This window comes from Quercus lobata, chromosome 9 (genome assembly GCF_001633185.2).
Source record: "Quercus lobata isolate SW786 chromosome 9, ValleyOak3.0 Primary Assembly, whole genome shotgun sequence".
NCBI lineage: Eukaryota > Viridiplantae > Streptophyta > Magnoliopsida > Fagales > Fagaceae > Quercus > Quercus lobata.
This window is the reverse complement of record NC_044912.1, coordinates 35422098-35438533: the sequence shown is the minus strand read 5'-3', so window position 1 is coordinate 35438533 and position 16436 is coordinate 35422098. Positions and strand designations below refer to the sequence as shown.

Sequence of the window (16436 nt, the reverse complement as noted above, 5' to 3'; positions counted from 1 at the left end):
GTGATACATTCAACATGTGGACTATTACCGAAGGATCAATTCCGGGCATGTCTTCGTGGCTCCAGGCAAAGACGTCATAGTTCTCCCTTAGAAATGTTGTGAGCGCCTGACGAATTGGTGGGCTAGCGAGAATGCCAATCCTGGTCATTCATTCAGGCCTAGAGTCATCAAGGAGTACCTCTTCCAACCCCTCCACAGGCTCTGCCACCATCCGCTATTCTTCTATACTTATGGTTTGTAAATGATCGTCCATCTCCAGCATGGCAATGTAGCACTCGCGTGCTACTTGGTTTCCTAGTACCTCTCCCACTCCATACTTGGTGGGGAACTTGATCATCAAGTGGAAGGTTGAAGTTACGGCCTTCCATGAGTTAAGGGTAGGACGGCCTAAGATGGCATTGTAGGCGGACGAACAGTCAATAATCAGGAATGTGACATCCTTGGTAATCTGTTGAGGGTAATCACCAACCATTACAGGCAATGTGACTGCACCGAGGAGGTATACTCTTATTCCTCCGAACCCAACGAGCGGCGCATTAGTTGGCACAAGCTACTCTCTCTCAATCCTCATCTGCTAGAACGCCGGGTAGTAGAGGATGTCAGCAAAGCTTCCATTGTCAACTAAGACCTGGTGAGTATTGTAGTCCCCTACCCGTATGCTAACAACGAGTGCATCGTCATGTGGGTGGTGGAGACGCCGAGCATCTTCCTCCGTGAACCCAATTACTAGATGTCGATCCGTGCCATCTTCGGGACAAAACCCGTCAGCTGGACATTTTGAATTATCCAGAGGTAGGTCTTGTGTGCCTTTCTAGATGAACCAGAAGCTATGGTGCCCCCTACAATCATTCTTATGTCCCCTATGGGCAACCTAGGGCACTCGTTATCTCTCCTAGTAGCCTGCTCCTACAGCAAGTCTGCCCTTTCTTTACTGACGAATTGTTGTAATTTCCCTTGTCAGATAAGGGCTTCAATCTGCTGCTTCAAGTCGTAGCATTCAAACGTGTTGTGACCATGGTCCCAATGAAAACGGCAATATTTGTCTCTAGACCTCTTACTAGGATCTCCTTTCAACTTACCGAGCCATGTCAAGGCCATATTGTCCTTAATCTACATTAAGACCTAATCAATCAAGGCAGTCAACGAGGGGTTTGGAGCGTCTATCCTCCCGTCAATCTCCAGTTTTGGTCGTCTTCCGTCCCCTATCTTGTTGTGAATCTTCTTGTCTTTCCTTTTTCTTGGGCTTCTCCTCTCGGGCTAGCAGTGCGTCTTCTGCGTTCATGTACTTAGTAACTCGGTAAAGCACATCCGACATGGTTTTTGGGTCATTTTTGTATAAGGAAAATAGAAACTTCCCCTTCCGTAACCCATTGGTGAATGCAGCCATGAGTATCTTGTCGTCAGCTTCATCAATCAAGAGGGCCTCCTTGTTAAAGTGAGTTATGTAAGATCTTAGTGTCTCATACTTTCGTTACTTGATGCTCATCAAGCATGCAATGGATTTCTTATACCTGTGCCCCCCAATAAAGTGCGAGGCAAACTATGCGCTCAGTTCCTTGAAGGTACTGATGCAGTTGGGCGCTATCTTGCTTCATGCCCATGCGAGACCCTTCAACGTTGTTGGAAAATCTCGGCACATGATCTCGTCTGCCACGCCTTATAAGTGCATGAGGGTTTTGAACGACTCCAGGTGGTTTAAAGGGTCCTTAGATCTATCGTAAGCTTCTAACTACAGCATACAAAACTTCGGCAGAAGTAGGAACAAGGTTACTGGTGCAGTGAAGGGTAGATCCATTCGATAGACCAACTCATCGAGGTCGTTTGACACCTATCCCCTAAGGACGTTCATCATGAAGTCCATTCACTCCTTCATCATTTGCATCTCTGCAACCATGGATGGCAGTGCAGTATCTGCAATGGATGGATGGCTGGTGTCTTATCGCTTTTGTCTGCTTGGGGTGTTGCTTCCTCCGGGCCCATCTTGGTCCCTCCTTTTAACACTGGTACCCTCTTGTTTGTCCCCATGATTGTTAGGTCCTACATTCCTTTGGCACAATTGCTGCTCTAGATCGTGGTTTTGCTTAGTGAGGTGTTCTATGGCCGCGGCAAGGGTCTGCACCAGTGTTTCAAGGGCTGTAGTACATGGTTTTTCTTCTTGGTTGTTGGTGGTTGCCATTGAGCGAGTGAGTATCATACAACTCTTTGTTCAGGAAGTAGTAGTACAACTTCTATCACAATGAAGGTTTTGCTACACTTGCTCATTCCCACAAACGGCGCCAACTGATGATGCCAAAAATCGTCAGTAAGTCGCACAGTCCTCATGTACTCTAGACAAAACCTGCGCAATAAAGAAGAAGAAGAAGACCTCACAGAGAGTATCGATGTCATACCAGCCAAATACCCTCTGAATATTAAGTTAGAGAACTTTCATAACTCTAGAGTGCCAGAGCTGGGGTAAATTATGTGTACCTTGATTTCTGAGAGTTTTGGGTTTTTATAGTAGTGTAGAACCGACCTTTGTTTCTTGGCGAAGAAGATGTTTCCTTGTGGGGAAGATCCTCATAAATACACGTATTTTGCAGGATCCTTTCCATATAGAGATTTTGTTGATTAGGGTTAATTGTAGGGCGTGAGATATTTCTATTTAAGGTTTCTTGGAGACCGTTAGGCCACGTAGGTACCACATGGCTTCACTACGCGTCTCCCTTGTGTCTGTTTAATTGGGATCCGTCCACTATGAAGGGTCCATCCATCTTCCTACTTCTCCATCTGGAACACGATCTATTCTACCCATTGCTCATCAGAATGTCCAACCGTTCCTTTCCTTAGTACCGTCGCTTATGACTAGCTTTGATTAACGGATCCATCTACCTTAAATTCTATCCTCTTCATAAATAAATAGAGAAACTTGGCTGATAATCAACTATACAGAGCTAGTTTGAAGTACAGTAGGACAAGCATAATTTGCTAAAAGAACCTTATCCATAAAGCATTATTCTCCAGATAAATTACAAGTATATATACAAAATGAATGGCATTATTCTCCAAGGAAAAAAAAAGCATAAAATAACCTTCAAAGAGCATGTAAGAACTGTCAAAACAAATCTAATTTGACTGCCACTACAAAACGCGGGGGCCTTAGGTCGCGTTTTTTAAGCCGTGGCTATAAAAAATGCGGCCCAAGATAGACTGAAGCCGCGTTTCATAAAAACGGGGCCATAGACAGGCTCTTAAGCCACGTTTTTGAAGCGCGGCCATAGATGGGTTCTTAGGCCGCGTTTTTTTGAGCTAAAAACGCGGCCTAAGGACCTCCGTACTTTATTTTTTGGCAAAATTTTTTTTTCTTTTCCTTAACTATGGCCGCATTTTAAAAACGAGGCCATAGACGGGTTCTTAGGCCACGTTTTTGAAGCGCGGCCATAGATGGGTTCTTAGGCCGCGTTTTTTTGAGCTAAAAACGCGGCCTAAGGACCTCCGTACTTTATTTTTTGGCAAAATTTTTTTTTCTTTTCCTTAACTATGGCCGCATTTTAAAAACGAGGCCATAGACGGGTTCTTAGGCCACGTTTTTGAAGCGCGGCCATAGATGGGTTCTTAGGCCGCATTTTTTTGAGCTAAAAACGCGGCCTAAGAACCTCCGTATTTTATTTTTTGGCAAATTTTTTCTTTCTTTTCCTTAACTGTGGCTGCATTTTAAAAATGGGGCCATAGACTGGTTCTTAGGCCGCGTTTTTTGAGCTAAAACCGCGGCCTAAGGACCTCCATTCAATAGTAATAGCACACCCAAAAAAACCCAAAGCCACAAAACATTTCAACCCAGAGCCATTTCGATCAAAAAAAAAAAAAAAAAAACACAGAAACCACAAGCACCGTCGCCGTTGAGCTCAGCCGTCGCCGATGAAGCTCAACGGCGACGCCGAGACTCTAACCCACACCGATCGCCATGCTCAAGCGTCGCGATCGGCGCCGATCGCCAGCGCAACCCACACCGATCGCGATGCTCAAGCGTCGCGATCGGCGCCGGTCGCCAGCGTTGAAGCGTCGCGATCGGCGCCGGTCGCCAGCGCTGAAGCGTCGCGATCGGCGCCGGTCGCCAGCGCTGAAGAGTTGCGATCGACGCCAATCGCCAACACTCGGCGTCGATCGCTAACGGCGACGCTCAAGCGTCGCGATCAGCGTCGATCGCGACGCTTGAGCGTCGCCGTTGGCGATCGACGTCGATCGCGACGCTTGAGCGCCGCCGTTGGAGATCGACGTCGATGGCGACGGCGCACCGATGGTGACGATTAAAACGTCGTCGTTGGCGCCGATCGCGACGCTTCATCTGGCAGAATGTTCGCGATGCTTCAGTTCGCACCATCTGGCGACGCTTCCGGCAACCCTTCGCCTCCCACCACAACCTGCAACGCATCAGTTCGTGTAATGGGTATTTTTTACATTTGTTCTCTTTCTTTGATTAGATCAAGTCTTTGTAGTTGCGTAATATGATTATTTGAAGTATTTAAGGTTCAGTGAATAAATGTCCAAAGTATAACATTTCATTGGTCATTAGGTGTTTGATAATGGTTTACAAGGATTAGTTGTTGTGTTGGATGCCTTCGGTTTTGCTTTTTCTTTTTGGAGCTTATTTGCTTATGTATAGTGTTTTAAAGCCTTATAGATTTATCCACTTTCAGCGAATCAGCAAATAAGCCAAACCAGAAGTGCGTTTGAATGCGCTCTGTTGATTGTATATTAGCTGAAAGGATTGTAGAAAAAGAGGGGGATTTTTTTTTTTAAATAAAATTTTTGGGTGTGGAGCCTGCCAAAATAAGCTGAAAAGGTTGGCTTTTTTCTGGGCTTGCTAAAAAAACTCTCAGAATAATGTTGTGCAGCAAGTTCCCACTAAAATATGCGTTCACATTTACTTGCTTGGTTGAAGACTCGGGTTAGTGCCAATTGCAAATCATGTTGTAATCTAACACTAGTAGAAATATGCCCACCTGTTTGACACCTAAACAAGTAACAATAAAATTTGTTCATTGTTATTTAATGTTGGCCTAAGATAGCAAAGGGGGCTACCTTTTACGTTGAAGGACCTTCACAAGGTTATCTTATTGCATATATATTTTTTAGATGTATCTTCCAACTTGCTAGTGTTATTCTATATGGTTCTTTTCATTGGATTGGTTGAAGCTTAAGCCTTCAATTTCATTTCTTGTTAATGCAACCTTTCCTGTTGTATAGGTGCAATGTGGAGATGTGGAACTTGAAAAGAAAATAGATGAGAAGATTGAGCACTTCATTGGATCTTCATGTCAGTTTCTTTTCCTTATACTTGAGTTTAGTGTAGTTTCTATTAATCAGCTTAAAAGCCAATTATTTGAAATGGTCTTTTGGGTATTTTCATTCTGTGTGTCTCTTGATGACTAATGCAGTCATTTTGTCCAATTCGTACTGTTTATTACACCAAAACAATGTCCTTTTGGAAATATATATATATATATATATATATATATATATATAAAAGACTAAAGCTAAAACTAAAGATATAATTGGACAAACTAAATGGAAAGATTAAATTGAAAACAAATTAAAATTAAATAACTGAAATGAAAGAGAAAAATGATACTTAAATGATTGAATTGAAAATAAATTAAACTTAAGAGTCTTAGACTAAGTAAATTGTAATTTAATTAAAACAGCAATCTCATAAGCGAAAAGAGTTCACTATATTGTTTGTTAAGGATGGGAAGTAAATTGTTTGGTAAGGATGTAAAGTACCTTCCCAGATGGCAAACTAATTCTTACTGAGCTTCTTCTTTTCTTTTTCTTTTTTATTTATTTATTAATTCTTGGAGCTAGGTATCAACAACCAACATTAATTCGTTCTTATCTTCATTCCTGAAGCAAAATAATAACTCCCAGTTGTATTGGATCACTCTAGGCATATAAAGGGGAGGCCCACAGCCACACCACACTTTCAATGTCTGCTTCTATCAACTTGTCCTCCCACTTTGGTCATGGAGCCAAAATAAAAGTTTTAAATTAAATATGATTTGTTTTAGAAGAAAATTAATGGTCAGTGAGCTATGTATCAAAGTGCATTTTTGTTCCTAAGTTATCAATTGTTTTAATTTAGTCTTTAAAATTTTAAAATTGAATGACAATTGCTAATTTGAGGTCAAAAATATGATTTTGGACCCTTAATCATTATTAGCCCTATATGAGAACAGTAATTGCTAATGTGATACACATTTACTATATATGTGTCCTTAAATCACAAAATTCTAGTAAAAAAAAAAAAAACACAAGATAAATAGAAATATTTAAATATTGATTTTGGAAGACTAGCATAGAGCCTAAGGATGAAACTGAAATCTAATGGCATAATTCATAGACTAATTATATTTTAATTAAATAAATGAAACTAGGGATACTTAATCTAGGATGGAGGAGATCATGATTAAACATAGACATATTGAAGTTTGCGTATTTTTTTCAAAGACCATCCATAGTGATTTATTGAATGAAAATATTTTATCTCGCTTTGTAGGATGGATTAGATACTAATCAAGAAATTTGGCATGTCAAATTCTATAGTCCTCACCACAAATTTTATCTAAAGTGCACTGTGAGTACTATGTATGTACTTTCATTGCCCTCCTTTCTTGCATTTTATCTTTGCAAGAGATATTACTATGTATGTACTTTCAAAGTTTTTATAGTACATGTGAGACTAATGCAAGATTAAAACTGTTTAATGAGGGCTTGGTTTGTGGTGACTATACTAGAAAACAGGTGTGGAGGTCCTTAAGGCATTTGGGCTAGGTAAAAGAAAAAAAGGAAAAAAAAAGGGCTATAGCCGCGTTTTTAAACGCAGCTATAGCTTTCACCTATAGTTGTCAACAAAGGTCCTATGGCCACACTTTTCAAACGCGGCCCAAGACGAGGACCTATGGCCACGTTTTAAACGCGGCCTAAGACCAGACCCTTAGGCCGCGGTTAAAAAGTGCGGCCATAGGACTGTCAGTCCTATAGTCACAGGTTTTAGGCCACATTAGAAAGCGCGGCCTAAAAAAACGCGGCTATAGGCTATAGCCACGTTTTTTTGACATATGGCTGCGTTTTAAAAACGTGGCCATAGAACCTTTTTTTTGTAGTGTGCAAATCACCCCTTGGTTTCTAGTTGAGAAATCAATCTTCTAACCGCAGTAAATGGTACTGAAACTGAAAAATTTTGTGTCTGGATCTACAAGTGGAAATATGCTAGTTTCCTTTTTTGGATCATCACCATGGTCATTCTGAGAGAGAAAAAGTCAACCCTGAGTTGACTGATATGCTAGCATTTCCAGACTGTCTTCTTGTTATTCGGAAGAATATGAATAAAGATTTGCAAGAACAAGTTATAGCTAGACAAAACTTAATGCATGCATGACAGGACTACTATTTAGAATTATAATGGTGTGACGCAAGTGATGAGAAGCTTCTTTTTGGAGACGTCAGTGTACAAAATTCTTTCAGCCTTTTAGAAATTGATCAAGGTTCATGTCACCCAGCAACCTGGCTAAAGCTAGTGCACATTGCACATAAGGTTACAAATGTGGGGTGGGGTTTGTCTGGTTGGGGATTTAAGTTGGATCAGGCCAGGTCTCTTTATTATTAGGGAGGAAGAAATAAATAGTAGAAAGTAGTGCTTTTGGACGGATGCTATGTTTTCGTTCAAAACTTATTTTCTTATTTACTAAAAGTGTGTTAAAATATAATAGTATTTATTGAAGAAAAAAAAAATTGAAGCTTTAAAAGTTGTGTATATCAGCTAAAAAAGTTAAAAGGAAAAAGCTGTGTCTAAAAATTTTGTTTATGAAATACATGTATCGACAATGAGTAATCCAATATCTCTACTTGGGCACAACTTTATAATTGATATATATCTTATCTAGGGAAAATACTGAATAATATATTTTCTTAACTATCTTTCTAAGAATTGTAAAAGAACGGCATTGCATTGTTAATTGAGCATGGCACTAGTAGTTAGAAATATACTATACTGTAAATTGAACTCATGACCAATTATCAGTTTTGAATTGATGAATTCACATATATAAATATATAATGTACATTAAAAAGTATACGAGGTTAATGGAAAACCCACTCTAAGAAAAAAATATACAAAATTTTTTAGTTAATTTCTCTCTCTCTCTCTCTCTCTCTCTCTCTCTCTCTCATATGATAAAGAATTTTATATGCATGTATGAAATATTACAACTCGAATTACATGAGGCTCAAAGTATATATGCCTAGTCATGTTCTATGACGTGTTGGCTTGTAGGTTTAGATAAGTGTGTGTTGATTTTCGTATTTTACTTTGAGAGTTGAGTGATAATTCTTAACCACATATCTCCATTATATACAGTAAACTTTATGGCTCGCCATCTATTAGCCTCTATTTGAGATATCTCTCTCCAGTGCATCCCATTGTGTAAGGTGGGATTCCACCAACCTTATTTCTCGTTGGAGTCCAAATACGAAAGCACCAACTTTAATACCGGAACTTTGTCTGCCCATGTGTTTTTATGCTCATTTATTACAAATATATTATTGATCAAAATCACCTATCATTCATTGTACGATGTATATATATATATATATAGTTGGTAGATTTCAATTCAATTTTTCAATATTTAATTGTTATATATTGTTCATCAAGAATAATAACAATGTGGCCGTAATTACTTTAATTGTGTTATATCTATAGGGCATGGCATCTCTTACAATATTGGAAGCACTCAAGGCTATATGATTCTCCGCTTCTCATATGAACATAGGCAGCAAAAATAACTAAGTTGGAGAAATTTTCGTTAGATTAATCGATTAGACATCATAACACTTGGACCGTTTTTGATAGAATGAAGCATATTGCACGTGAAAACCAAACTTTTTAAGAACATAAAAACGTGGAGATATAATTTTTTTTTTTTTTAAATTAATCATCATCATAGTAACGTGGTACTAATTAACTAAACCAGTAGTTCATGGTAGTGGGATAAATTTAGCTTTTTATGGTTGCTAATTGAAAGTCAAAAAAAACGAAAGGATGACAAACTAGACAGTTTATCTGATCATGCTTGCAATGGGTTGGACACAATTAAAGTTGGAGTTGAACATAATAAGTTCCTGTGCACACTGATAATCGATTAAAAGAAACAGAATTTTTTCTTCTAAACCCCACTATATATAAATATATTTTGGCTGCATTGGAAAAAAAAAACAAGTACTAGCCACGTCATTTGCACTAACTTTACTTGATTGAGGTCAAATTGCTGTTAATTAGAGAGTAAATCAAATCTCCCCCAATGGATAGTGAGTTCACTCAAAACCATCTTTTGGAAATGGTGTCCACTCTTCGTTGCACCTACCGTCAAAAAACACCACATAACCCCACATACATCACGATGGAGCACTAAACCTAATTTCTATTTGGTGGTCAATGAATCGAACCCCCACTTCACATAAATAAATTAAACAAATGAAAGGAAAAAAGCATTATTATCATAATAAAGTTCCACACAAACCTCTCTCTCTCTCTCTTTTTCTTTTTCTTTTTTGAGAGGGGAGGGGGGGGGGTGGGGATGAGGATTATATTTGCTTGGAATATGGTGTTTTTACACCCACAAAGAAATTTTTTTTTTTTAAATAAAAATAAAACGAATAAATATATTTTAGTTAATGGATAAGGGAATCCAGGAGAGAGAAATGCCTTAGACATGTATAGGAGAGTTGTGCTAATGGGTTCTCTTTATTTTTGCTTTTTCATGCCTATAAGAAGGCCTTTTCTCATTTTAGTACTGGCAGGCAAACATAGAGAAGTAATTAAGCGTGTGTGAGAGAGAGCATCTAACACACGCATTCACAAACACAGAGAGAAAGAGAGACAGAGATGGGACTCATGGTGACGCTAAAGAAGGTGAAACCTTACTTGGCTATGATCTCCTTGCAGTTTGGTTATGCAGGAATGTACATCATCTCCTTGGTCTCTTTGAAGCGAGGTATGAGTCACTACGTACTTTCAGTGTACCGTCATGTGGTTGCCACGGTTTTGATTGCGCCCTTTGCGATTGTTCTTGAACGGTGTGTGTTGCTCTCTCTTTCACTCACACTTGTGCATGTGTTGCTATACTAAGTGAATCGTGAATCTTTTTGAGCTTCGCATGATATTGTTTTTCATTCTCTCTTTGCAGGAAAATAAGACCAAAGATGACTCTGCCGATTTTCCTAAGAATTCTCGCGCTTGGTTTCCTGGAGTAATTTTCTAAATACCTAGCTTACGTACATGCATAAATGCTTCTACATGCATGCATGAAAACACACCTATAATTATTGACCTCCATGAGTAATTACCATTCAAATTAATAAAAGAAGAAAGTCTCATGTCTACTAAATAATTACTTATGTATATGTATATATAAATACACGCATTAGTCTTTTGAGGTAGTATTTAGATGTGTCTCTAGGTATATAAACATACTTCTTTGCTAAGAGATCGTACATATATGCTTAGGCATGCATGAAAAGCTACTCTTGATAGCTGGGGAAGCCAAGTGGGATGAACAAACTCTTTTCAGGGCTCTAATGTGAGAGAAACTTAACATGGGCATCTGGAAACAGATCTTTATCCTATTCGATTAGAAGGAAGCAAATCTCCAAAGTTTTTTTCTTTTTTTCTTTTGTTCCTTTGGTCCCATGCATATTCTTTAATTCGGAATTGGATTCTTTCATTTCATGGACATGAAAAATTATGAAATCACTTAAATGGGAATCTGCATGAAATGATCTACCATGCAAAGCCATCATATATAATGTGCAAGTGTCTATTCCACCTACACAAAAAGACTGATCTATACAAAATCAAGTTCTCAACACTAAATTGCTATAGTTACATTTCCATGCATGGGTTTGATAACATAACTCATTCTATCTTAATTTTGAAGTGTTTCTCAAAAAAAAAAAAAAAAAATTTTGAAGCTGGAAGCTAAGAGCTTTTTTGTTTTTTAGTTGTAAAATAAGGGTCTAATATAGCTAGTGTGGATTTGTCAGGCCGGTACTTGATCAGAACTGCTATAACTTGGGGATGAAGTACACCTCAGCTACGTTTGCATCTGCCACTGTCAATATGCTCCCCGCCATAACCTTCATAATGGCACTCATATTCAGGTACGAGTCATCATTCACTTATGCAAAATGAAAAGTTATATGTATACGTAGGAGCCAGCAATTAGGTGACAAAGTAGGGCCACTAAATAAATATCATTTCTAGTGGCCCAGAAGGGTGACTTAATGATGGTTTTATTAACTTTTAAGTATATATTAACGACAAAACAAATAATTTTTTGCCTAGAATTTTTTTTTTTTTTTTTTAAGGTGTATCAACCATCAGGGTGTTCCACTTTTCCTGGAATATTCTTGTAAAATTTTGACGTGACAAATAGGATTGCAAATTGCCAAATTTATAAGGGGAATTTTTTATTGTTAAGGGGAAAATAAAAAATAAAAAGAACTTCCATATATGCACGTATCTAGAATCATATATCATCATAAAGTAAAAGTGCTATAATCTTGGAAAAACATATTGCGTCAGTTTCCACTTATTAGTGCAATTACGTGATCAATCATTATCTAATCAATATCAGGTTAGAGACCGTAAATTTCAAGAAGTTACATAGTGCAGCCAAGGTAGTGGGCACTGCAGTCACAGTCATGGGAGCTATGGTTATGACTTTGTACAAAGGTCCCATCATCGACTTCCTTAAGAAAGGAGCACATAACCAACAGCAAGCCAACAATGACTCCGCTGATCAGCATTGGGTCACTGGCACATTGTTGCTTCTAGCAAGTATCTGTGGTTGGGCCAGTTTCTTTATATTGCAAGTGAGCAACACACACATTACTTACTACTCTCTTTTGTTCCGTTCCTCTTAATTATGGTATTGTTTAATGTTTCCATTAAATTTCACCCAAGTAATTTCTCCTTTTAAAATAAGAATTTTGTCAAGAAAGAGGAAGGATTCAAACCAATACCTTAGACGAGTACCAAAAAAGGATGTAATTACCACTAAACAATTGTTGCAACCCTATTAAAATCAACCCTAATTTTGTAGCTTAAAGGGACTTTGTAAATAGTGAATAGAGATAAAGGAAAGTGTGTTCAAATTATGTGACTAATTGTGGATGGTATTTGTGGTTTCAGTCATTTACTTTGAAGAAATACCCAGCTGAGCTCTCTCTCACAGCTTGGATATGCTTAGCGGGCATGGTAGAAGGTTCAATCGTGACACTTGTGATGGAACGTGACATGAGTGTGTGGGCTATTGGCTGGGACTCAAGGCTCCTTGCTGCTGCATACTCTGTAAGTATAGATTCATCGAATGCCATATATACATATTCTTCTTTATTTTGTGGCTATATATACATATATATATATGTATGTATGTATAACACACGACAAAAGTGAGCAACATGGGGAACGCATAGTCTTTAATTTTGACACCGTTAAAAACTGTTATTAGGGGATCGTTTGCTCTGGAATCGCATATTATGTACAAGGAATCGTTAGCAGGGAACGCGGTCCAGTGTTCGTCACGTCTTTCAGCCCACTATGCATGATCATCACAGCCGCTCTGGGTGCCATTGTTCTAAATGAGATAACCCACCTTGGGAGGTACATATACAAACCATGTGTGAGTTTTTTGAGCAATGTCTTTTGTGCTGATAATCTAAATGGTTTGTTCTACTATATTTCAGTATAATTGGAGCAATCCTCATAGTCTTCGGCCTTTACACGGTTGTGTGGGGCAAAAGCAAAGATCTTCTTCCAAACGCAAAAGCCATACAAGACGATGACAAAAGTGGAACCCATGAATTACCAATCACAGACAGCATTAGATCAATTAGCAACAACGATGTAGATGCTGGGGTGACTAAGATTCCAGTTATAGTCCCCCATCACTAGGTTCTTGAAAGATTATATACAAATCTTTCTTTCTCCCTAGTGGAACTGCTTTGAATATGTATCTTTAACCTTTTTGAGATTTACATGAGCTAAATAAGTGACTAATTATATATGTTTGTCTATATGTTCTTGTGCCTTATATTTAGTATAGTATAGTATATATGCTACTATAGTTTGGTTCTACTCGTACAAATTATTCTTAAGAAAAGATACTAAACCCTTGAATTGACAAGAACAGTGGACACATTTAGCGTGTCTCAAATATTCTATAGAACGAAAATCCGCAATAGTGTAATATAAGGATAAACTAAAAGGGGTATCAAATTCTGTGTAACTTGAAGGAGCTGGCCTATTTTTATGATACAATTCCTTAACATCATTCCATCTCCTCGGATGCTTTGAAGTTTTTTGGTATCATTTTCATACGTCAATCGCAACCAAATTGTTAAAAAAATGGGATCACTAGCTAGCCTGTAAGGTTAACAACACTTACAAGAATCCTTTGAGTATGCGCTCGTTGTGGCGCGGGGCAGGCTTGCATTTTAACTTCTAAGAACCTTGATGTTTCTTTTCTTTTCTTTTTTTTACTTCAATCTTATGCATCTCAACCAAGTGCTTGATGAGGCTTGGAAAATGGGTTTAAGGTATAGGAGGAAATTGAATTAGGGCATTGATGCATGCATATTATCAAGATATCTCTTTTCTCTTTTTTTTTTTTTCTTTTTTCTTTTTTCTTTTTTTCTTTTTTTCTTTTTTCTTTTTTTGTTCTAAATTTGAGATTCCCCCTATCAAATATATAAATAAAATAAAATAAAAACCTCTTTTATAAATATAGATTTTTAGATATTCACAATTCTTTGTAACCCGAAAGCATTCATATTGTATCCCGTCATACATTTATATTAGATAATTATATCGATTGTAATAATATCCTACTCCTACAAGATCCATTAATTATTCTCTAGAAGTTGAGGGAAGGATTCATTTGTGTTGCATCAAAGAGTAAAAGTAATTTCTCATTTACATTTTTTGGGTAAATAAGTGGCCGGGGAGGGGGGTCTGAACCATTTCTCTTTATTGGGAAAATTGGGCAATCTACCTTGCTCTATTGCCATACATCCCTAAACCCAAAGCATCCACATAGTATCCCATCTCACATGTATTGGATAATTATTATGCATGTGGATCAATGTTAAGTTATTTGTCTGGGATGAGAAGGAAATTTTAAATTCTAAGAAGAAAATATATCTGGAATTTGAGGGTCAAATTTTCATGTGCAAATTTCACCTCTATCAACATTATTTTCAAAATCCTCTTATAGGCCTAATAAATTTTGTAAAGTCCTTGTTTTTGTTGGCTTAATTTCATGCCAAATTTATTTGTAATTCTACTATCTTTTTATGTATTGCATGAAAGCATTTTCCAACTGATGGTCCCAAGTATTTTCCATCAAGTCTAAATGCTCAAGATTACCTAAATAACAAGCACAATATAGAAAAATCTCCGAATGTTTCAGGTGGGAGGGTTCACATGAGTGACACTACCCCTCTCCCCCCTCTCTTCCCTTTTCTTCTCTTTATGTAGCCTATTATTGTTGTTTGACTAAAAAAGTAGTCTAAGTTTTAGCAGAAGCAAAATCAGAGAAAGTATATTAATTGTTCAAATTTGTGTTACATAGCATTCAAAATGGATGTGCGGTATATTTAGCTTTATCTAGAATTTGACCTTTCACGAGTTTCATGGTCTATATCAAATTGAAAAAATGATCGTATATCAATCTCATAACTGGAGAATTTTCATACAATGTGTCACTTCACTCTAGCATGTTATTTAATTGGTGAAAGCTACTGGTACAAGAGTAAAACAATACTCCCAAGATTGCAATGACACATACAGCACCATGAAAAAAGAGAGTTACTTGTTATTGTCATACCATCACCAACAAGGACCACCAACCGCAACGTCCACAGGACTACCATACCCAACATCAGAAGCTCATCTTCCAAAACTGCGATGATTGCCGTCACTGCCAAACTCTCCCAACTACAACTCCTTTCTCTTCAACACCTTCACCCAAAGACGGACCTAGGATTTCAAGTTAAAAAGGACCGAAGCATAAGAAAAAAAAACCTAAATAAGTATCCATATAGTGCCAACAAAATATCAACTATGATAAATACACAAATTATTGTTTCTTAATATATTAAGATGTCATCATCTATCAACAAAGACAAAATAATACAAAATAATATTGTTTTTTAAGAGCATCAATTGTTGCAAAAAAAATTATTTTTACAAACCAAAACTTACTTTTGCTACTTTAATATAACATTTGAAATGTCTCGTACTGTAATGTTTTTGTTATTTGGTGTTCTAGTTATTAAATATTTATCATTTAGAACACCTGATGCTAGATATTGAGTTAACTAGGATTTTTTATTTTTTTATTTTAAAGTTTTTTTTTAATTAAGTTTTTCAATTTGATAGTTACTAGTTAGGCTAAACTAATTAAAAGGGAGAGACACTAAGTTTTTGGAAGAGGGAAATGTAACTCTAGAAATAAATAATATATATATATATATATAACTAATAAAAAAATTTCTCTTTTTTTCTTTGGACAGGGGGCCAAAAAAAATTTTTCCTTTGGGCCAGGAGAGCCCGGGCTCCCTTGGGCCCCCCTTGGATCTGTCCCTGCCTCTACCCCTTTAGATCCAAAGGGAGGAGGATTTGGTTGTTTTGCTTTGGGTGCCTCTTTTTCTCCCTTCTTCAACCCTAAGCCTACATCTTTTTTTTTTTTTTTTTTTTTTTGGACTAAAGTTGAAGATAGTTTAGTTTGTTACCATAATTAAAGTTAGTTTAAGTTATAGGTTTTTTAAGGAGTTAACACATTTTAGACCTTCGAGTTATTTGAGTTGAATTTAGCCTTTAAATGAAAACTCCTTATTTATGCACATCTTTTTCTTCCTATGTCCACAACTTTTTTGTCACAGCTTTGATGTAGCAGAATATGAATGGATAATCATCATTTATACATGAACCCATCATTTTTTTCACTAATCACACTATCACATTACAGTTGTGGCAAGAAATTGTAAAAAATTTTGTGATTCTAAACTTTTTCTTTTTCCCCCGGAATTTGAGTATTAACTATTAAGGTGACTAGAGATACTAAAAACATCTAATTTTATCATGCCTTTGGGTGAAAAATTCATTGGCAGAGTTTAGGTATATCATAGAATTTAAAATTCTTTCATGAAACGTAACTCATTTGGATTTATTATGACAAGAAATTTTAAATTTCATGTGCAAATTCCGCCCCTGTCAACACTATTTTCAAAATCCTCTTAAAGGCCTAATAAATTTGAAAGAATGCCCCTTAACCACCTTTGGCACTCTCTCCCTAGCCTTTGCCCACCTCCCTCTACATCGTCACTTTCCTCCCACACTG

At 37.3% G+C, this 16436-nt stretch overlaps 1 protein-coding gene across 1 annotated transcript; it reads left to right on the top strand.

Moving 5' to 3' along the window:
- Nucleotides 1-9818: 9818 nt before the first annotated feature.
- On the top strand, nt 9819-13112 carry LOC115960246 (WAT1-related protein At4g08300-like). Its single transcript, XM_031079042.1, has 7 exons — nt 9819-10110; nt 10221-10283; nt 11077-11193; nt 11670-11907; nt 12227-12385; nt 12546-12697; nt 12781-13112. Exons 1-7 carry the CDS (start codon nt 9920-9922, stop codon nt 12986-12988), a joined length of 1128 nt encoding a protein of 375 aa, XP_030934902.1. The 5' UTR covers nt 9819-9919; the 3' UTR covers nt 12989-13112.
- Nucleotides 13113-16436: the final 3324 nt, after the last annotated feature.